At 37.7% G+C, this 24667-nt stretch overlaps 1 protein-coding gene across 2 annotated transcripts in view; it reads right to left on the reverse strand.

Moving 5' to 3' along the window:
- The window catches only part of me1 (malic enzyme 1, NADP(+)-dependent, cytosolic), a 658106-nt gene that overhangs the window by 146503 nt on the left and 486936 nt on the right, over window positions 1-24667 (reverse strand). For both annotated transcript variants that reach the window (XM_028797856.2, XM_028797857.2), the window contains exon 6: window positions 8641-8744. In XM_028797856.2, the coding sequence (XP_028653689.2) occupies window positions 8641-8744 (104 nt within the window). The remainder of the gene's footprint in view (window positions 1-8640; window positions 8745-24667) is intronic.

Here is a 24667-nt window from a genome sequence, read left to right on the forward strand (position 1 = left end):
AATGTTTGATGGGAATGTCATTACCCGATTTGCACTACCAAAAAAAAAAAAATGAGAATATAATAAAAGTACTGTGTTGTTCTGCATAGATTCATTTTCTGTTGTGTCTTCACTGCTGGATTAAGGATGTTAGGCTCCTTGCTATGTAAACAGATCGGGTAGTGACAAGGACAGTCTCTGAGTACATAATGCTGATCCCTTACATCACAGGATCTGTTGGTGTTAGTCGCAGTGTTAGAAGATTGGGAGACAGAGAGAGAGAAATAGAACTCAAAGTATTGTGGACTATAATTTTATCTCAGGGAAACACAGGTTTACAGGGGTTAGCACTGCTGCCTCACAGCTCAGGTCACATTTTTGGCCATAATAATCGGTCCAGCATAGTTGGCAGATGCATCCCTATTGCTCAGGGACACTTAAAAGCCCACTTCACCAGTATGATCCACTCAAAACTAATTCAGTTTGTCCTTCCCATTTGACTTCAGTGCATATTGTCGAGTTTGACGAAACCCCCAAAGGCAAAGTGAATTCAGTGGCGTTTGCTCATCACTTGCCCCTACTATATGCTGAGGTATCAAAAAGGTAAGTAAAGATCCTTTTTTATATCTCAATACAATATTAATCAATTCTTGTGAAAGGAAAACTCTAGACCATTCATAATAGTGAAAAGGAAACTATTACTATGAAGATAAAAAGGTTGGAGTATCCACCCCATTTATAGTCACATCATGTGACATCATAACCATAACGAGGATGGTCACATGACTAATTTCAAAATGGCTTTGCGGAAAATAAAAAATAGAATGGTAACAAAAATCAATTTTTTATTTTAACATGAAACATGGAACTAATGTCAAAATTTGAATCTACATGTATAAAACCCCCTAATTAGTAACAATAAATGCAAAAAACATAACCATATTATACCTAGGAGATAGGCTGCCATCAGACATGGAATGCACTGGCCTGGTTCCATATACAGCTGTAGTGCTAGAAACGTCAAGGCCTAAATTTATCTTCTATTTATTTACATCACCCTGTAGCAATGTCTCTCTTTTTGGTTTTTTTAGGTGGTTGTTGTTTCAGGAACATATCACAACAGGAGAATGAGAATGCACAATATTGCCAGTGTTTAAAGAATAGTGGTAATAAGGCACTGTTGCCAGAGGAAAGTCAAAAGACAAGACCAAAATATGTTAATTGACTTTGTTTTATTGTTAGCCATACAACACTCTACCTTTGTTCTCTACCTCACAGTTCTAAGCTCCTGGGTCAGATTTCTCCTTGATCACCAGTAGGCAGTATGTACTGCACCTGAAAATCATCAGCTCCCTTTTTTCTAGGGCCAGACACCAAGACCAGAATTTTCTCTGAAAAGTGCTGATCCCTAGGTCTCAATGTACTAGAAAAGGTGCAACAGCTGTCTAACCCATAAGGCATTATTGAAAAATGAGAAGAGACCATTCAGTCCATCAGAGTTGTTTGGTTATCCCAGTATCTCATTCTATCTTTGTGATATAGTTTATAGTTTGTTCCATATCCCTCTAAATCTTTGCATGAAGAAGAGACCCAACTTACTTCCTAAATGTATGTCCCCTTAATTTTAATTTTCAATGTACAAGAAGAACTAAAGCTCATGACAAAAGAAGTTTAATTCAGTAGGACTGCTGTTTACCTCATAGAATACTTGTTAAAGAAAGTAATTTATCAATGTTTATTATCTATCTATCTATCTATCTATATGCTGCTTAATACAAAAAGAAAGTAAAGAAGTGTATGTCTTGCTTTTGTGAAAATAAAAGCAAAGGAATTGCATTAATCAGATTTCTTCACATACACCACAGCAACAAAATGCTGCATGCTTGTGTGAAGTTTTCCTTTGGAAGCTCAGATTTCCAATTGCATGAGAACACTGCAAAAGAGGAGCATTTTCTACTTCCAGTCCTCAAGCTCCTTCATCAGTGCCAAAAAAGCAAATGATATTAAATATATTATTATTTTAATAGGTTTCAATGACCATGATTAATGCAATACACCCCTGTACAGCTGAACCTCTATAAGAAGCTATTTGTAATGATAGCTCAATAATTTTAGCTCTGGACTCCAAGAAGAAAAGAATTCACATTTGGAATAATGTTCATATATTGAATTCAAACCAGTGGGACGTCAGTATGCTTTCGATTATTTAAACATCTGTATCAAACCTTCCACCCACACTGAAAATTACATTTTGGAAGTACAATTCATAAATCCCTTTTGTTTTACTAAAAGTAGTGACTACTTAAGATTCATATTAAGTTAATACATGTTTTTTCAAAATTCTTTGATTACAAAACAACAACAAAACAAGACAGATATAGCATGGTCATGAAATTTCCAAACATAAAGCATGAGGAATCTGAAATGCACCCTCAAGATGCTCTGCTTCATTATTTTCTGAAACAGGGCAGGGCATCCCAATGCTGTGGCAGCCATCATTTTTATAATAAATTTAACAGATGAAAGGGAAACACAGAGAAGAACACAAAACAATAAAATAAACAAAAGTCATGCTTTTCTTCCAGATAAGAATGGGTGTTCTTTATGTCTCAAGAAAATTATATGAGGAAAAAAAACATACATGCATATTTTTATTTCATTCTTATTGGTGTTAATTTATGTAGGCTAATACACATCCACAAACATTCAAGGTCATTTAAGAGATGTGTTTACCACAAGATTTCTGCCACCTCAGCAAATGTGACCACAGCAAAAAAGCTACTGTACCTTTGATGGAGAGCCAGATACAACATGTAATTAGAGGGTAAGTAACTGAAAACTTGGTATCAATGGTGCATACTGTGGCTATTCTTACCATCCACATTTGGAGAGCAGCAAACACACTGCATCAATGTGAAGCTTACATGAGGCTAGAGGTTCAGACTGATTATTCTTAAAAACTAATTTAACTTGTTGAAATAAAAAAACACAAAACCAAAATGAATTTTACTATTAGATGTTTCTTTACTATTTTTGATCTTTCATTCTATGTTGTTGTTGATTTTTATGTGAGGAGGGGAATGCTACATCATTGTCCCTCTGGCCACTGCATATGAGGCTTTAGAGCTGCACAATGTGGGGTAAGAGTAGGTCAACACCTCATCAAAACTGGCAAGCTACACAAATCAAGGTGTGAATGCAAACCTGGACTAGCAAGAGAGGATTTCAGAGCCATTAGCAGGAAAGGTGAAAATAATGTATACAAAATTTATTAAATTCTACAATCCAAACAGAAGGGTCAAAAATGGACAGAGTTCAGTATAGAAAAAGGCAGATAAAGCAGATGCAAGAAACATAAATTCCAAGAAAAGCACAAATACAAAACACTAAATGTTAACCTCAAGAGCAAACCCAACTAGAGGCTTTTCAAAAGAGCAAGATGCACAATTCTAAAGTGCAGAATTAGGCAAGAGCAACCTACGATGATGGGTAAAGTCAAATGAAAAACTGCACATGAAAAGAAGGATCTGTTGGAGACCAGGGTGCATCTTGACAGCAACCCTGGAAACCATGGCAGTTCCTCACAAGTCATACTTTAGCATGCTCCATCTTAAGCTGGCTCCAAGAACATAACAGTGACTTCAGTTTACTCCATTGACCTTCACATTCCCACAAATCACAAACCACTTAGGCACCTTGGGGATATAATGGAAGAAGAAGATCAGAGTCCGAATGTGTGGCTAAAGAATCTGCAGGTACAGTATGGTGCTGTCAAGTAAGCATGAACTTTAAATTCATGCCTCAATAAGTAAAGGCTGATCCAGAAGATCCAAAAGGATGTCCTAACCCGTACTAAAGAGGTGTACTGAACAAAGTGTATCTGTACAGTATCTGGGTGTGTATATCTGTATATATATATATATATATATACTCTTACATATAGTAGCCAAAGTATCTGCCAATGCCCAGTTATATTTGTATAATAGGTTAAGATAAGAAAACAAATATTTTATGTGTTTTTAAATGTTTACCATTTTGTCATTGTTGCCCGAAATGCAAGTTTCATATCCATCGTCAACATTACCTCTCTATCAATTCCTCTGTTCGAGAATTTGTTCTTTTTGCATATAATTGGATGCCATAATTGCAGTAACTCCATGCTGGGTTGGAAGCATAAAGGTTTCGATCCCAGTAAGGGGAAGCAAAGGTGCATACACCTGATGAGCCCAATTAGGACGAAACATGTGTTTTGTACTCCTTCTGTTATTTGACAGGTACTCTATAACATGCCAATGAAATACTTGTACCTGAGAGGGTGTGACGGATGTTTGCCGACTAGCCAGCTTACCACAGATGTTACCTGGCAGGTGACCTATTGTCACACACATGCACATAGGAGGCAGTCAAAGGGCTTAACGGAGGATAAATTGTCAGCTCTGGGGCTGATGAAGTGCACTAACCTCTTTTTTCTTCCTCTAAAGTTCATGAGAAGGGAAGCCCAACTAAACCGGTATCAACTTCCTGTCCAGACCACACCCTCCTACTGATCTCAGTTCCGGCATTCTCCCACGAACCTGCCTCTTCCTGCTCACCACCTATAAAAGCCCACACCTTTCCTACCCATTCAGTTCTGTTTTCGACTCAGTCTTTTGTGATCACTCACTAATTTGCTTGTTTTCCTTGCAATATATGGGGTGGATCCCCAAATCTTTACCTTTGTTTTTCTTGTTATTACACTGTATTTATATATCTATAATAATAAAAGGCAAAACCCTCACTGACTGATTCACTCCCTCACTGACTGACTGACTCACTCATCACTAATTGTCCAACTTCCCGTGTAGGTGGAAGGCTGAAATTTGGCAGGCTCATTCCTTACAGCTTACTTACAAAAGTTAGGCAGGTTTCATTTCAAAATTATACGCGTAATGGTCATAACTGGAACCTCTTTTTTGTCCATATATTGTAATGGAAGGCAGCAAGATGGCCGTAGGAGACTGAGTTGCGTGTTGCGTCATCACGCCTCCCACGTAATCACGTGAACTGACTGTGAACTCAGTACGTAGAAAAGAAGGAGGAGCCCCAAATAGCGCTGAAGAAAACATTCATTACACAATTGACAAGGCAGCGAAACAATAAGAAGCAAGTGAGTGACGCATACAAGCATCTTCATAAGACACGAGGTATAAAAAAGCACGGTGTAAACCGTAAGTCTAAATTAACTTTATAGAAACGCTCCCGCTGCCGTTTGCAATACCATATTCGCGAGATACAAGTTTAATGAGAAGACACGAGGTATAAAAAAGCACGGTGTAAAGCGTAACCTTAAATTAACTTTATAGAAACGCTTCCGCTGCCGTTTGCAATGCCATATTCACGAGATACAAGTTTAATGAGAAGACACGAGGTATAAACGAGAGTTTGCATCACTTTGTAACAGAGTTAAAATTGCTGTAGCGAGAAACTTTTAACTGCCGGGTCTTAGCTAACATTAAATAAACCCGTGGACATCGCAACATCACACAAGAGAGCGGCTCACGTGAAGTGACTGAACGCAGCAGGAGTGATCACTTCCATGAATCAAACCTGTTCAAAAAACACATTACACAATTGATAAGGTAGGAAAAGAATATGAAACAAAGCACGGTATAAACCGTAACTTTAAATTAAGTTTATAGAAACGCTGCCGTTTGCAATACCATATTCGCCCCTGCGAAGCGCGGTGATTTTGCTATATATATTAAACTATTTCAACCATTGTATGATCTGCTTCTCGCAACTGAAAGAGGGCACCGCGGCAGAAGTTAGCCGACTTGCTCACCAACCACAAGCGTTACCTGGTAGGTAACCACTCATACAATCAGATTGTGAATCAGACTACGAATGCCTGCAATCTAATTTCCCCGATCTACATGCTGTCAAATGAACGAACCACACGCCGTGGCACAACGTTAGGGGCTTCGCCTCTACGTCCGAGGATCGATTCCTGTAGGGGAGTGCAGTGACTGTGTACTCCTGATGAACCCACAATTACGGCGAAACACGTGTCGCATACTATGCATCTTCAAAGCACGGTGTAAACAGTAAGTTTAAATTGAGTTTATAGAAACGCTCCCGCTGCCGTTTGCAATACCATATTAGATGACTTTGTAACAGAGTTAAAATTGCTGGAGCGATAAATTTTTAACTGCCGGGTCATGTCGCCTGTTCTTGGGTAGGTACACCAAAAAATGTATACATTTATGCATGTAATGGGCAAACAAAAAATGTACTATACCCGAAAGCACTACAGTAGTACTCAATGTATCTTTACTTCTTAAATGTTAATGTTTTACTGTTTAATAATTTATACGCTTCTTATATGTTATTCAGATTCTTTTATCAAAATACCAGTAACAGCGCACTGCACGATAACGTGGAGTGAATACACTTGACATTACCATTCATAGTATTTATCCCCTTGCACTGTACGTTTACCATTCGTTTGCTCAGAGGTTGATGCGCTTGCTGCTTAATGAGCAGCTCTTCACCCTAGCGTCCCGCTGCTTTCTTCTTTCGTCGGCATCTTTTCCCGTTAAAACTGATTTTTTTTAAAACTTAGTATGTTTTCTTTAATTTTTCAGTTAAGCTGGCACTTAAGTCTTCAATCTGCCTCAAGAATAATTAGCGAAGGTGGTAGACAATGAAAACGTCAGCCGTACGCATCCGCCACGGACGCACTGGTGCGCGCAGCTGTGAGTTGATTCTACAATAAAATAAAATAAAGATAAAAAGAGTAATAACTTGCAGCACCGCTATTCAATTACACGTGCCTAACGCCTCTCCTAAGGGGAAATACTGTGGGATCTGGGCATCCGTCAAAGCAGCAATCACAAGCCCGATTAGAAAGCGGGAAGCTGTGATTTGTCCTCTCCCTCCCATGTAACAATCACAGCCCGTGTTGCAACGCACTATGTATGTATGTATATATATGTATATATGTGTATGTGTGTATATATATATATATATATATATATATATATATATATAATGTTCATATGTGTGGGAAAGCGAATAGTAGACTTGACGTAGTATATGTTTACCAAATTTCAAGTCAATAGGTGAAACGGTTTGCGAGCTACAGCTGATTTAAAATCCTGGACAGACAAACGAATAGCCACGGTAGCGTATTATAGAAGAACATTTTACTGTTTAATAATTTATATTTATATGCAATGTGCTTCTTTTATATTACTTCATATTCTCATATGATAATGATGTTAATGTTGTTTATATTGATTTCTATGTTATTGTAAGTGCTCTTTATTTGTGGAAAAATAAATTTGGCAATTAAACTTATTTTATACATACATTTTATGTTTTTCTCTTGCACTCAGTGAGCGAATCCACTGGGTAATCAGCTATATATATATATATATATATATATATATATATATATATATATATATATAATATAGATAGATAGATATATGTGTATGTATGTAGATATACAAATATGTATATGTATATATGTGTATATATATGTAGATATACAAATATGTATATGTATATATATGTATATATGTGTATATATATGTAGATATACAAATATGTATATATATGTGTCTGTATGTGTCTATATATATGTATATATATGTATATATATATATATGTGTGTGTGTGTATGTATGTATGTGTGTATATGTATGTGTATATATATATGTTGATATATGTTTATATATGTGGATGTGTATATGTATATATAAATGTATATATGTATATATGTTTATGTATATATATATATGTTTACATAACCTCTTTAAACACACTTCTTCTCCGCTGCGAAGCGCGGGTATTTTGCTAGTATATATATATATATATATATATATATATATACAGTATATGGAAGTGAAGGTCTGTGATAACATTTGCATATTTGTAGCTAGAGATTCAGCTAGAGATCCACAAAGGGAGATAATGAGTCATGTATCTTAAAATAGTTTTTTTTTCCTAAGCTTTTGACAATCTGCCAGGTGTCATCATCAGAGGAAAATGATTAGGCATACAAGGTATTCAAACTGTCATACAGCACCTATTCAGCATTGCATTGCGATAGTCAGTTGAGTGATGGTGCTTCATGGCACTTGCTGCTTCACAGGGACCCCAGCCTCAGTTGTCAACTGTGTGTTCTAGCCTTGTGGTGCTTCATGGAGGATAACCTATCCCTTCCAGCTCAGTTGAAATAAATCCATTTGGAACCTGAATTTATGTTGTTCACTTCCGCTCAATAGTAAAAACAATTAGAATGAACATATCAGTGCTCAAAAAGTTTTTGGATTAGGAATATTCAGCCTGTATTGCATGGTACACCTGTTTTCTATATCATATCGTTTTTTGTTCTAGTTAGTGTTTTTTGGTCTTATTTTGAGGCATATTCTACTAATAAATCCATGTAAGCATGTGCTGCTGTGACCTATTAGCATCAAAAACAAGATAGTTTCAGCCAATACAGTAAAACTGAACTTTACTGAATTTGGCAGGATACAAATTTATAAGCAGGGGTTTGCAACATGCATTCAATTGATTTAATATCTGATATTTTAAGCTTTTGATTTTTTTATATTATTTTCTTCATTACTAAGGAATAGAACAGTTTATGGAATAAGTTGTGCAGAAATATACCTGCTTGTCACTGCCTCCATGAATTCCTCCAACAGTTCATCATATTCTTGACCTCGCTGTCTTTTTTGTCGTAATCCAATATATAAGGGATCATTTAAGAGGTCCTGTGAACAGAAGCAACAGACAAAGTTTAATAGAGTTTACTCGCTGGACATGTTATTTTTGATAATTGGAGTGCATTTTAGGATCTCCAAAAACTGTGAAGTGGCCCAGCATTAATAAGTGCAGGTGTTTGAGAAATTACGTCATGAAATGGCCCGACACTCTGTTCATGGTGAATTCCAATGGTAGGTTCATTGCAGTCAGGAAAAGCTCCTGGGCTTTGCAGTCTTAGTATTATATTGAGTGGATTTGGCATGGTTGGATGCTTGCATAATGTTTCAGATCTTAAAAAAAGTAAAACCTGCATACCAAACTTCAAATCTGGGTAGGAAAATGAAAATAAAAAAAACATCATGTATGTGCACTGTATCCAAACTACCCTTCTCAGCCTACTTAGTATACAGAGGAAGACACATCTATGGCACTGAATAACTAAAATTGTTTGGCAGAACTTATCCAGCCTACACAAGGACAGAAGGATTTTAATTAGATTGAACGCACTGTCTCGTTAATTTTCACTCTGTGTGCCCCATATTTGCCCACAAAGCACCATTTCATCATCAATAGGCAACCCAGCTGAGGATCTGTCAAGAAAATAGGATCATTGTATTAAAAGTTCCTTGAGAAAAAAGTAACTGAGGCTTACGTTTAATGCAAAAGCAGGGGGAAAAAACTTCATATTTTCCTTACCTTTATTAAGCAGCCCATATTTCTGGTACTCCTGCTGATGAAATTTGCATTATTTTTCTTCACTGCAGTGTTAATCCAGAAAATGAAGTTCCAAACCTTAAGCTTCTTAGTGCAGATTTCAGCTTTCTTTTCATGCTCCTAAGGTATATACTGCCTAATATTTAATCAGACGATATGTCTCCTTGCCAGAAACCTGTGGTTAGTCACTGTTTTTCTAATTCTTTCCACTACAATTTGTAAGACAAAAGTGGCCCTTATGGTTTAGCCTTTGAAAACCAATGTCACAGGTGCAGAAGGATTAAAAAACACTTGGAAATCCACTTCACCGTTCTAATCGGCACAGGAATTTGTCATGTCAAGCTTATGTCTTTAAAACGTGATACTGTAAGAAGAGAAATTCAGTCTGTACTCATCATTAAATTGGTCACAATACATCATAAAAATTTGTATAATATAGTCTGCCTTGGCTTATTTTATTGTTAAGAATACTACGAAAGTTCTATACATTCATACTTAAGAGAATTATAGTTAAAATAGTATTAACTAAGAACTACATCTTTTCAGTATACTTTTGCCAGGTCTCATAAGAATGAAATGAAACATGAACTTGTAGCAGATTGTAACCTCAGATTTTAATTGCCATTGTATGAAAAACTTTTATTTTATAAATAAGCAGTTGTAATATTCAAAGATTTACTTTTATCTTATGCTTGCACTGTAATCTGTATTGGTATTGTACTTCTGCACTAGTCTATGATTTTTTATATAAAGCATCATGTAATTTTATCTTGTGCTAGTGTAACTTTAAATAAAAGACAATGATTGACTTTTTAGTTGTGTGATCCGAAGTGATGCTGTAAGTCCCGGACACCAAGGGAAAGAAGAAAAGTGCTGAGTTGTCAACTGATCACCACTTATTGGTGGGTTGGCTGAGATGGAGAGAACATTCATTGGGCAGATCTAGAAAGGTGTGCTGGGTATGGAATGAGTTTGACTGCCACATCACAAAGAGCTTCTCCTGCAACTTCTGAGAGCTCATGGGCATAGACTCTGAATGGATTCTGTGGGAGACCTCATTAGTTGAGACAGTTACAAGGAGCTGTAGCTAAAAGATTGCTGGTGCCTGTCATTGTGGCAGCCATAGGCAGCCATGTCAAATGTAAGAGAAGATGTCAAGTTGAAGATAAAAATCTTCCATTCAGTGTTAGCAAGATTGTCACCAACTTTTACTGAAAGGTACAAACAGGACAAAAACTGACTGACTATAGCTGTGACTGACATGAAAGTCCTTGTATATTTGGAGTTTACTGAGAGCATGGAGAATGAGCTTAAAAAAGCATTGAAAAGCACTTTGAGTTACATTCTTTCTATGAGAATGTCATCAGTCATTTTCTAACCTGCTTAGTCCTGAACAGGGTTGCAGGAAGCTATTCCGGCTAGTATAGGGTGCAAGGCAGGAACACACCCTGGACAGGGCGCCAGTTTATTGCAGGCAAAAACACATACACACCCAAACACACACTATGGCTAATTTAGGATCAATAGTTCACCTAATCTGTATGTCTGTGGACTATGGGAGGAAACCGGAGCACCCAGAGGAAACCCACACAGACATGAGGGGAACATACAAACTCCATGCAGGGAGGACCTGGAATGCGAAATCTCCGGTAGCTTCACTGTGAGGCAGCAACACTACCACTGCACCACTGTGCCACCCTTCTATGGGACTGTGCTACATAAATAAATAATATAATAATTCTTTGCATTTATATAGCTCTTTTCTCACTACTCAAAGCGCTCAGCAATTGCAGGTTAAGGGCCTTGCTTAAGGGCCCAACAGAGCAGAGTCCCTTTTGGCATTTACGGGATTCAAACCGGCAACCTTCCGATTGCCAGTGCAGATCCCTAGCCTCAGAGCCACCACTCCGCCATTCCTACCCATTTAACAACTTCAGGAAGTTCAGTGTGATATCGCCTAGGCTGTTCACACCTTAACAGGAGATTTCATCAAGAGGTGAAAGTTGGGAACTCCGAAATTCGCCCTCCTTAAAAGAGATCTTCCCAAAGGCTTTAGTTAGTGTTGGGCCGATCTCTGTGACTGAGGTCACTGTGATGATTATACAGCATAGTAGTAGCAAGGCTGCAGGGTTGTTGAGATTCAGTCAGAAACATTGAAAGCAATGCATGTTTTTAATTGGACTGATTTAAAGATTTTGGTTTATTGGTGTTTATTTAGTGTACTGACATCATTGGGGATGGCATCTCAGTTTTGTTGTATGATTGTGCAATGAGAATAAAGTCTTTATAATTATATTATGTGGGTCTTTTGGTTAACACACCCCTTTAATGTGGAAGGAAGGATCAGTGTCAATGTTAGGACTGCCAGACTGGAGTGATGAAGTGAAAAGTGGACAAACATACAGACAGACAGATGTTGGATTTTATATATATATATATATACAGTGCATCCGGAAAGTATTCACAGCACATCACTTTTTCCACATTTTGTTATGTTACAGTCTTATTCCAAAATGGATTAAATTCATTTTTTTCCTCAGAATTCTACACACAACACCCCATAATGACAACGTGAAAAAAGTTTACTTGAGGGTTTTGCAAATTTGTTAAAAATAAAAAAATTGAGAAAGCACATGTACATAAGTATTCACAGCCTTTGCCATGAAGCTTGAAATTGAACTCAGGTGCATCCTGTTTCCCCTGATCATCCTCGAGATGTTCCTGCCGCTTAATTGGAGTCCACCTGTGGTAAATTCAGTTGATTGGACATGATTTGGAAAGGCACACACCTGTCTATATAAGGTCCCACAGTTGACAGTTCATGTCAGAGCACAAACCAAGCATGAAGTCAAAGGAATTGTCTGTAGACCTCCGAGACAGGATTGTCTCGAGGCACAAATCTGGGGAAGGTTACAGAAAAATTTCTGCTGCTTTGAAGGTCCCAATGAGCACAGTGGCCTCCATCATTCGTAAGTGGAAGAAGTTCGAAACCACCAGGACTCTTCCTAGAGCTGGCCGGCCATCTAAACTGAGCAATCGGGGGAGAAAGGCCTTAGTCAGGGAGGTGACCAAGAACCCGATGGTCACTCTGTCAGAGCTCCAGAGGTCCTCTGTGGAGAGAGGAGAACCTTCCAGAAGGACAACCATCTCTGCAGCAATCCACCAATCAGGCCTGTATGGTAGAGTGACCAGACGGAAACCACTCCTTAGTATAAGGCACATGGCAGCCCGCCTGGAGTTTGCCAAAAGGCACCTGAAGGACTCTCAGACCATGAGAAAGAAAATTCTCTGGTCTGATGAGACAAAGATTGAACTCTTTGGTGAGAATGCCAGGCTTCACGTTTGGAGGAAACCTGGCACCATCCCTACAGTGAAGCATGGTGGTGGCAGCATCATGCTGTGGGGATGTTTTTCAGCGGCAGGAGACTAGTCAGGATAAAGGGAAAGATGACTGCAGCAATGTCAGAGACATCCTGGATGTAAACCTGCTCCACAGCGCTCTTGACCTCAGACTGGGGCGACAGTTCATCTTTCAGCAGGACAACGACCCTAAGCACACAGCCAAGATATCAAAGGAGTGGCTTCAGGACAACTCTGTGAATGTCCTTGAGTGGCCCAGCCAGAGCCCAGACTTGAATCTGATTGAACATCTCTGGAGAGATCTTAAAATGGCTGTGCACCGACACTTCCCATCCAACCTGATGGAGCTTGAGAGGTGCTGCAAAGAGAAATGGGCGAAACTGGCCAAGGATAGGTGTGCCAAGCTTGTGGCATCATATTCAACAAGACTTGAGGCTGTAATCGCTGCCAAAGGTGCATCGACAAAGTATTGAGCAAAGGCTGTGAATACTTATGTACATGTGATTTCTCAGTTTTTTTATTTTTAATAAATTTGCAAAAACCTCAAGTAAACTTTTTTCACATTGTCATTATGGGGTGTTGTGTGCAGAAGTCTGAGGAAAAAAATGAATTTAATCCATTTTGGAATAAGGCTGTAACATAACAAAATGTGGAAAAAGTGATGCGCTGTGAATACTTTCTGGATGCACTGTAGATGTAAGGTAGATTGGACACTCTGAATTGGCCTTGTATAGGTAAGCATAAATATGTATACAAGAGTGTGCCCTGTTATGGACTGGCACCCACCTTGGGGTAGGATTCTGCCCTTAACCTGATGTGACCACTATATGCAGTCCGAGCAATCCTGAAGTAGAATTGGAGGATTTGAAAAATGGATGCATGGTACCTTGGAACACCCACCACATGTAAACAGTTCCACTGTAATTAATAAAATGATTTTTTAAATAGAAAATATTTGTTTTTATATAAACCAAAACTCCAAGGAAAATGTACATTTTTCTGTACTTATAATTACAGTGAATATTTAATGTAATAAGTTTGGTAATTGCTAGAATCTCCTCCATTATACATGAAATGTGGCAGCATCAATGGAAAGATAACCTCTGGAGCTCATAATACGATTATGAATAACATTAATCCTCAGAAAAATGTAAAGTATTTTCTATATATTGGAATCCACACTGATCTAACAGCTAACCCAGAAGTGTAGATATATTCACTAAAAGGTTTTGCAGAATACATTCATTGCTGATATACAATAAAGTCATATTAATGCATGTAACATCCATCCATTCATTTTTCTATCCAACTTTTTCGGTATAGGGTGCAGGTTGGCTTCTCCCAAAAACATCATCTCAAGACTGTAACCAACCTTAAATGAATACCCAGTCAATTATAGGACACATTTCGACAAACTAGAACATTACTGAGACTCAATATATAAAATGCATGCCACTGAGATGCTTTAGGAAGCCAAAGTGCCCAAAGAAAACCTTCACAGACTCAGACTGCATGTGCAAACTTCACCCAGACAGTGACTGGGCTGAATATCAGTTCCCTGAAGCTGGGTGGTAGCGGTGCCTACCATTATGACAATGTGTCCACCAACCTAATCTAATAGAAAATTAAGGTGAGAATGCTTTTAAATTGTATAACAATTAAAGACAAAGGCACCTGGAAAGATGTAGTAAGGAATAACTTTAATGTGATTTAAATTTGAGTGGTGAATTAAGGGCTGTGCACCAAAGATGCTTGTTCCTATTGCATTTTACTACTATCATCTTTAAATCCTAACTCTGTCCAAATGAGCATTTATTTGTTGATTTGATTGTATTATCCACTCTCTTCTTATTTTACAACTCTTTTAATTTGTTAATGTCTGTAGACCAGATGTAGCCTGCAATTCTACCATTATAGACTATGTGTTGTAACACTTATTATAAGTACCTGACATGTTTCTTTGTTGTCATGTTGACTCTTTGGTTACTAAAAGAGGACCAATGGAATGTTGTGTGACTTTAGGAGTACTTTTCTAGTTCTACAATCCCCAGCTCAAAGCTGCATTTCACTGATACGCCTATGTTAATTAGATATGTTTTGATGATTAGATTATTCTTTTTATGTATTTATTTTTGTTGTTGTAATGAACTCTTGTATAGTGGTCATGTTGTAAGCACCTTCAGACTAGTTTCAGATTCTAGTCTTTTTCCTAGTGTGTGTAGAATTTTCATGATTTCTTTGTGTATTTTGTCTAGTTGCTTTATTTTGTTTCCTGTCACATGTCCAAATTGTGCTGTTACACTAACTGGCAACTCTAAATTAGCTTTGTATTTGAGTAAAATTGTGCCTTGCAATGGAGTGACATCTGTCCAGGATTTCTTACTGTCTTCTACTTGATGCTACTGAGACAAGCTCTACTGTAGTTTTCTTACACCCTTAGGGCTAGAACATGGTAATGGTTTGTTTTCCATTTTTTGTTTGTGTTTCTTGATTGCGTGAATTGGCATGTATAAGAGCATGTAGCCCACTTTGAACTCGACTAACCGTATGCACCATCTGTTCCAGAGCTGCTTTGAGTCCAAGCTCATGGCTGCTCTTGATACAATAGTAAACAAAGCTTCTATTTGCTATTATGGAGATGGCTTAGATGGAGAGCAGTACCTTCACTTCACAGTTTGCACAATCTCCAGATGGTTTTAAACAGGTAACCTTGCATAACTAACAAACATAACTGGTGCTCTTGCTTGTTAAAAGTTTTAAGTTAGTCACAGACTTAATCAGTTTCACTTAAGTCTTAGGATTGCATAATTGGCATTAACAACAGGAGATCTAATTTAAGACTGTTATGTTATGCCTTGTCCATGTAACCTGGAAATTTCAAAGCATATCCACACATTAGTTTAAAATATACTAGAATCATATTAGGCCTTGACCTGTAAAATCCACTACATTTTATTAACACTTAGACCCTTAAATGTATTGGAAATTCCATGCATAGCTTGCATAGGTAAAGAGTCTCTTTGTGAATCTTGCCAGCATTTCACGGGGCATTGCTGGCAGCAATTTGTACCATATTTTTCAAAATAATGAGTATACTTAAACTCTCCAAAGGAAATTAGCCAACCAGTCCAGGGCTTATTCCTCTGTTGCACCTGATATTGCCAGTTTAGGCTCCAATCCTTTGTAACCCAGAATTATACTAAGCAGGTTTAGAAATGTTATGTTATATGAATTCTGAAAATTGTGGTGGTAAAATGAATGCTGAAACCCTTTTTCATACCTACAAAAAGTAATATGTTTCTGTTTTAGTTCAATAATTATTTATTCCTCTTAGAGTACAATGGTAAAAATTAGCTGAACATGCACATTTTAAAATTATAGATTACTTTATGATAGCTTTTCCAAGGGAAAAACATTATGCCTAAACTTAGACTTTAAACAGAGGGCTGTCAAAATAAAACACTGCACTGGCATGAGGGTTCTTTGCTTGCTTTTAATTCTGCACAAACAGCAGATTTTTTTTGTCCCAAAAACAGCGTTTAGCCATAAAAAAGGAATGCTCATTCAGGCATCATACTATGTAAACTGTATTATTTTATTTTGGCAGAGGTGTATTGAAAAATGTAAGTTTTTCTGTGGATGTCCTTGCATGTTTAAACTGAGCTAACCTTTCACAACTACACACACAGTAATCTTTGTACTTAATTGTACCGTCTTGAATTGAGAATACACAGTGCTGTATTAAGGGGGATCATTTCAATAAAGTAAAAAAAAAGAAAGCTCATTATTTGTGCTCATATAGTGAACATTTTCCACATCATTAATATTTTAGGCCATCAATGTACGTCTAGATAAAAAAAGTCATAAAACTTGAAAAGTTAAATGTGCTATGAAAAAACAAGATACCCAAGGGTGAATGCCTACAAATTGTACAAGAATGTAGAAGAATAAAACTGTTTAATGCATTTAATTAGCTATTTTCTCACTTCGCATTTTTTCTTCTGGGAGGTGTCGTTGACATGTTGGGTAAAATTCCTACTGGTTAACCTAAATAGTGGCAGAAGAGCTTCTGTAGCATTCATCTGAATTCATATTATGGACATAAACATCCTTGCATGAGTGTCAACTGATGAAACGTAGTAAAGATACTAGAGCCAAATAATCAAACGAGATAAGAACAGAAAACTCTTTATGCACCATTGTACTACTTAACGTTTGTAGCCAGCACTTGAAATCTGATGAGTACATAGCTTTTATGCACTGACTTAAGATTAAAGCTGTGCCTTTTTAACTGGAACAACTTTAGAAATTAGAAAGCCTTGTAAAATAATTACAATGAAATTATGAGCACAACTCTAACTGGGTACAAAAAGCAAAAATGACTCTACTTTTATTGAAACGCAACCAATGCTACAACACATAATAAAACACCGGTACCCCGCAAGGCTGTGTGCTGAGCTCCCTTCTGTACTGTCTATTCACTCACGACTGCAGTCCGGCCCACAACAACAACCTCATTGTCAAGTTTGCTGATGACACCACAGTGGTCGGACTCATCTCAAAGGGAGACGAGGCAGCTTACAGAGAGGAGGTCCTGAAGTTGGCAGCCTGGTGTTCAAAGAACAATCTGGCTCTGAACACCAGGAAAACCAAGGAGATCATTGTCGACTTCAGGAGGCACAGCACTGACTTAGCCCCCCTTTACATCAATGGCGAATGTGTAGAGAGGGTCCATACCTTCCGGTTTCTTGGTGTCCTTATCTCCGCTGACATCTCCTGGACAGACAATATCACAGCAGTCATCAAGAAGGCTCAGCAGCGGTTACACTTCCTGAGGGACCTCAGAAAGCACAACCTGGACTCCAGCCTGCTACTGACCTTCTACCGCTCGTCCATCGAGAGCCTGCTGACGTATTATATCACAGTATGGTACGGCAGCTGCACCATGGCAGACAGGGAGAGGCTTCAGCGAGTAGTAAAGGCAGCACAGAAGATCATCGGCTGCCCTCTCCCCTCCTTGATGGACATTTACACCTCCCGCTGCCTCAGCAGAGCAAAAAACATCATCAAGGACAGCTCCCACCCTGGCTCTGATCTGTTTGACCTGCTGCCCTCAGGGAGGCACTACAGGTGCATCACAACAAGGACAAGACTCAAGAACAGTTTTTCCCAAAAGCCATAACCATTCTAAACTCACACATGCACTGACTACACAGTCTAACCCCCCAACCCCTGGACTTCCTTCTATCCATCAACTGTGCAATATTCAATATCTAAATGGTACTGATAATAACTGTGTAATAGCTGTATACTGTACAATATCATTACTCTCAGGGTCCAACATCCACTACTCACTGCACATGATCATTATTATTGTGCAATATTTAAATTATGTGCAATAACCCAATAGTGCAATAGTTATTTATTCTTTCCAGTATTTAAATAATGTGCAATAACTCGATTTAGTTATTATTCTTTCCATTTGTATATAGCGTCGCAGAACTTTTTTTTTTTTTTTTTTGCAGCATTTTGCACCATTTGTTTATTTGTTTATTTACTTGTTGTGTTCTACGTATATGTCTGCACTGAAGGAGCTGCTTTTAATACCATTGTACATGTGTATAGTGACAATAAAAGGCATTCTATTTTATTCTAAAAGCAAGACAAAAAAAATTAAAAGCAGTAATATATGTAAAAATATATACTTAAAAGGAAATGAGATAAAATAACAATGGAACTAGAAGTAATACAATAAAATAATACAATTTCACTGTGAAGTAGCTGCATTAGAGCAGCAGCAGTATATATGAGTCTATTTCCTAGTACTGACTCACAAATTATTTAAACCACCTTAATTTGCTTATTTTGTTCAATGTATTCATGGCCACTGGAAAGAAACTATTTCTGAATCTATCAGTCCGTTCTTTCAGAGATCTATAACGCCAACCAGAGGGCAACAATTCAAAAAGGTGGTGACCAGGGTGTGAAGGATGATGTATGTGGCTCTGGTGAGATAGCGTCAGTGGGCAATGTCTTCCAGGGACTCCCTGGAGAGCCTTTTTGTCTGTTTCCATGCGTCTGGCATACCATACTGTGGTACAGTATGCCAGGATGTTCTCGATTGTTGAACAATAAAAAGCCATAAGTTGCCGTAAGTTGTTTTCCCTGATCAATCTCAGAAAGTGTAGTCTCTGTTGCACATTTTAGACCATTGCTGTGGTTTACTCAGACAAGGAAAGGTTCTCTGAGATGTGGGTTCCCAGGAATTTGAAGGTGTGCACCTGTTGATGTAAAGAGGAACTGGTTCTGTGTTATGATTTCTGAAGTCCAGAATGAGTTCCTTGGTTTTTGTGGTGTTCAGTGTTAAGTTGTTCACTAAACACCATTCTGTCAGCCTCTGGACCGCGTCTCTCTAGGCTGACTCATCTCCTTCTAACATGAGCCATATTACAGTGGTGTCATCTGCAAAGTAGTGGGTTCAACACAGAACCTTGTGGAGATCCTGTGCTAAGCAGAAGGGAAGAGAAGAGATGAGGGCCCAGTTTAACTGTTTGTGGGTGGCATGTCAGAAAGTCCTTTATCCAGGTGCAGGTAGAGGAGGGGAGGCCTAAGTCTATCGGCTTGCTTACCAATATATAAGGGATTATTGTATTAAATGATAAACTGTAGTCTACAAAGAGCAACCTTACATAGCTCCCTCTTTGGTCTATATGGCTCAGCACAGCATGAAGAGTGGTAGCAATGGCATCTTCTGTGAACCTGTTTGATCTGTAAGCAAACTGATATTGGTCAAATGTAGATGGAAGGCAGGATTTAATATGCTGTAAAACCAATCTCTCAAAACACTTCATTACTACTGGTGTGAGTGCAACTATATAATCATTTAAGTTCTCTTTAGCATTGTATGGACATGAGAATCAGGTTTTGAAGGCCACATGTTTGTCTCATAATTAACATGTGAGAGTCTGTGCTGATAGACAGCACAGCAGGTGCCTTCTTGATGTAAATCAACTAAGCAATGGTGCCTGCTGCTAGTCAGCATATACAAGTTAATGTAGGTCCAGTGTTATTAGATTATGATTCATATTGCTGATCAGAGAAAAATACATTTAAATACAGTATATGCATGTGTTTAATCTCAGGAACTTAATAACTCATATACAACAAACATCTTTTGAAAACAATGTGAGGAAAAATGGTCAGTTGGAAAACATAGATTAAAAATGGTAATTTTATAAGATTACAAGTAAATTTCCTTGATTTATTCTATTTCACAATACACTGACATCTTTTGAAATGGACGAGCTATCATTATAACATAAAAAAATAGGTTGCCTGAAATTTTTAGTATACTGGAAGTTAAGGGACTTACCTAATAATTATAAAGTAATTTCACCACTGAAATGTTTACCATTTTTGTACAGTTTTGATGCTTTTGTTATGTGGAGCTTTTCAACTATACTTCTTATATTGCAAAAATTGATTATAAGATGTGGAAATAAAGAAGTGGAATATACCTTTCCATTCATAATATAAATTACCCTGTTCTGGATAAGCGGGTTAAGATAAAGGGTGGATGGATGGAAGTATATGTAAAAGAAGATAACCTGGCTGCAGACATCTTGTATTTATTTAAAACAATCCCTCAAAAATTAATAGAATCTGTCATCCAAAGGCTTTTGTTTTTTGGCTGATTGTTCAACCCCATTCAAAGTAAAGGGCTAATATGGAGCAGGATTGGGGGTAGGCTCACATGGCACCTATTAAAAATAATGTCAAAATTATCTCCTTGTTCTTTAAACCAAAAAAGCATAAAAAAGACTGGAAAGAACTACTCAAAAAATCAAAAAATCCTAAATCAAAACAAAAACATTTACAAAGAGTAAATTTAATTGAGACTGCCCTAAATTACCTACTTAGTGAACAGGATCCAAAGGCAATGATATATAACTTATTTCAGTTAGTTTTTGTTCTTATGTTTTGTATGTTGAGCTTAAATGTGTGGGACCCCTGTGGCTGCAGGCTGCCTATTTAAAGGCTTGAGATACCTGAAAATATTGCTGAGGCATCTAGCTCAGCCATTTGAGCCCATTTTTAGCTATTAGTGTTGAGAATATGCCTCCTTCCACCAGGACTTCTCAGATTTGCCACTTAACTACAAACACATTTCAATAAGAAAAATATTTCTTGAAGGATACTATATAGTGTATATAAAATGCATACTAGCTATATTCTGCTCCTTTTACATCTTTTTGCACTCTGTGTTCTATATTGCTGCTGGAACAAGATTATCTATCTGTCTATCTATCTATCTATCTATTGTGATAGTTAATATGAAGATTTTATGAACTAGTAGCAGGTCAGAATAAACTAGTTCCAAATGTTTAAGGCACTTCTGTTGAATATCTGAAACTAGACTAAATGGTTATGCAATTTAAAAACATTCTCAGCCTAATTTTCTGTTAAATAATAGCATTTTCTGAGCCATATTATTTAGGTTGGAGGACACATTGTCAGAATGGTAGGCACTACTACCACTCAGCTTCAGGGAACTGATTTCCAGGCTGTCTAGGTCTGTGAAGGTCTGCTTTGAGCACTTTGGCTTCCTAAAACATCCCAATTACATGCATTTTATATATTGAGTCTCAATAATGTTCTAGTTTGTAGAAATGTGTTCTGTGACTGACCGGGGATCCACTTAAGGTTGGTTACAATCTTGAGTTCATGTTGTTGGGAGAAGCCTACCTGCACCTTAAACCAGAAAAGTTGGATAGAAAAATGAATGGATGGATGTTGCAGGCATTAATATGAACTTTTATATCAACGATGAATGTATTCTGCAAAAGCTTTTAATGAATATTTCTGTACATCTGGGTTAGCTGTCGGATCAGTGTGGATTCCAAAATATAGAAAATGCTTTACATTTTTCTGAGGATTAATGTTATTCATAATTGTATTATGAGCTCCAGAGGCTTTATTTCCATTGATGCTGCCATATTTCATATATAATGGAGGAGATTCTAGCAATTGCCAAATTTATTACATTAAATATATACAGTACTTATTTTCAGCCAAGCAATACGATACAACCATATTTGCTGAGACCCGACAGTCTGGGATAAACAACTGCAGGAGCTTAGACAAGATTTCATCAGACAAGGTTGTACCCCCAAAACAACAGACACTCAAATAAGAAGAGCTACTGCCATAACCAGAGACAATCTTCTGAAGTATAAAAATAAAGACAACAAGAACCGCATTCCCCTTGTTGTCACCTATAACCCACATCCTGAAGCACTTCGAAAAATTATAATAATTTTGAATTTCAGCCAATGGTAAACAATGATGAAACACTGAAAATTGTATTTTGATAACCTCCCTTCCTGGCATACAGACAACTGCTAAACCTACAGCAACTAATTGTCTGAAGCTCCCCAAGTGAAAAAACAGAAAATGGCACATCTCCTTGCCTAGAGAAAAGATGTAAAACGTGTGCTCACATTTATGATACAGATTGTGTGGTTATACCACACTGCCGACTAGAACATCGCATAAAGGGATCATTTTCCTGCAGATCTTCTAATGTGGTCTACCTAATTCTCTGCAAGAAATGTTCTGACACTGCACTCTATGTGGGAGAAACTGGACAAACACTCCACCAGAGAATGAATTTACACAGGTTCCACATTAATCGTGGCAACACAGATATTCCTGGAGCAGCTCACTTCAATAGCCATGGACACTGTGAGGAGGACTTTAAATTCACAGTGCTTATGGGCAACTTCAGGACACAGCAAGAGAGACAAGAATGGGAAGTCAAACTCATGCTAAAATTTAACACATTGCAACATGGTTTAAATAGAGACAAGAGTTTTATGGCCAGATATAAGGATTATTTGCATCTCTCAGACTGACACAGACAACCTGTCTACAGACCCACATTGTATTGAAAAACTCATCAGAAACTTCAAAGGACTTTGTTGGACAGTTATCCAAAGATCTTCACCATACATTGTTCTCCTCTCTTGCTAAATGAATCTTAGCTTGAAGAGGTCTATTAATTTCTTACATTTAAGAGGTCTCACTTAACACTAGAATTACCAAAGCCATATTGAAAAACTCATAAACCCGGCCCACCTTAAATCTGTTTGCACATCTCCATCAGCATCTTTTGTTTTGTAAATGTGTCAATAAGCGCAAGCAGCTGTGGCTGCAAGTTTTCATTCTAACTCTTTTTTTAATTAGCGACCAGTTTTTGCTGCTAATTAACTATTTCCCTTTATTTTAATTGACTTTTCTTTAGACTCTGGCCGCTGAATTGATTCTTTTTCCCTTAAACAGCACCTAAACATACATTTGATGTGAAGTGAGCCAACAGATGAGCAACTAAGTTGGGGCCTCAAACTCCAACCAACTTCACTTCATTCAGTTTCTTAATTTGAAGCCAATTCTCATTGCTAATTAAACCTGTTATTTAATTCCATGGTGCTCATTCTGCCATGGCAGACATTTCTAAAACTGTTGATTTTCTTTTTTAAGAGTGCTGTCAAAATGTTTTGTGGACCTGAGCAGATCAGCATTACTGAGGCCTTCACCTTTCTTTATTTTCAGTTATTGCATGATGGATGCAGGTTGCTGTTTATGTGTTGGTACATTTTGTGTCTTAATATTATTTGGTTGCTAATTAAGTAAAAGAGAAATAATTCAGGGGCCTGAGTCTTAAGTTGTACATCAATTAAAATTAAGGCAAAGACTTAATTAGCAGCAAAATCTGGTCACTAATTAAGAAAAGGGTTAGAATGAAAATCTGGAGAGACAGTAGCTCTCCAGGACTGGAGTTGGAGACCCCTGCCCCAGATACTCCCAAGCCAGCTGAGTAGAGAATCCCTTCACAATACGTGTTTTCATTTTTAAAATATGTAGGCATATTTATTTGTGATCTTCATTTAAACAGTATTTTTAGGGAAAGGTAATATATTTGAAAAAAAGAAGAAAAAAAGAAAATTTGACTTTAGTAATTTATTCAACAAAAAATTAACAGAAATGACATTTCTGACTGTGGAAAAAGTAAGCATACCTTTGGCTCTAATAGCTGTTACTTCTTTCTCAAGATAGTGTTTCCTGTACCTTTTTACCAGTCTTTGATATCAACAGGGAGAAAGTTTCTCCCACTCCTCTTTTCGCAATTGTTTCAGGTGAAAAGCGTGCACAGCCTGTTTCAAATCCCCCCCACAGCATGACAATGGGATGCAGATGTGGACTTTGACTTGACCATTCTGGAAACTTCAATTTCTTTTGTTTTCTGTTAAGCCACATCTTGGCAGAATAACTGGTAAAATTAGAATCGTAGTCATGTTGCAAGCTCCACTTTTCATTGAGCGTCTATCTTCTCACACATGGTCTTACATTATCCTCAAACACCATCTGATACAATGATGGATTCATAGTGACCTCTTTGGTGGTCAGCTATTCAGGCCCTGCTGCAGCAAAGCACCCCCAGACCATAATATTTCCGCAACCATGCTTTACAGAAAGTGTCAGATTCTTCTTGGCAAATGGTGTCTTTGGTTTTCTCCAAACATGTCTTCTGGTGATGTGGCCAAATAACACTATCTTTGCCTCGCCTGATCAGAACACATCCTGTTCTTTGCCTAGGTGTTCATGAGCAAACTTTGGTGCTGCCTTGGTGTTCTTTCTGGAGATTAAATGTGTCCTTCTGGCACATCTCCTATGCCACTCTAATTTGTACAGCCTGTTCGTATTGGTAGACACATGCACTTTGACCTTAACGGTGGCAAAAGCCATCTGTAGATGCTCAGATTCCAGGATTCTTACAGACTTCTTTAACAATTTTGTG

Source organism: Erpetoichthys calabaricus, chromosome 3 (assembly GCF_900747795.2).
Source record: "Erpetoichthys calabaricus chromosome 3, fErpCal1.3, whole genome shotgun sequence".
NCBI classification, from domain to species: domain Eukaryota; kingdom Metazoa; phylum Chordata; class Cladistia; order Polypteriformes; family Polypteridae; genus Erpetoichthys; species Erpetoichthys calabaricus.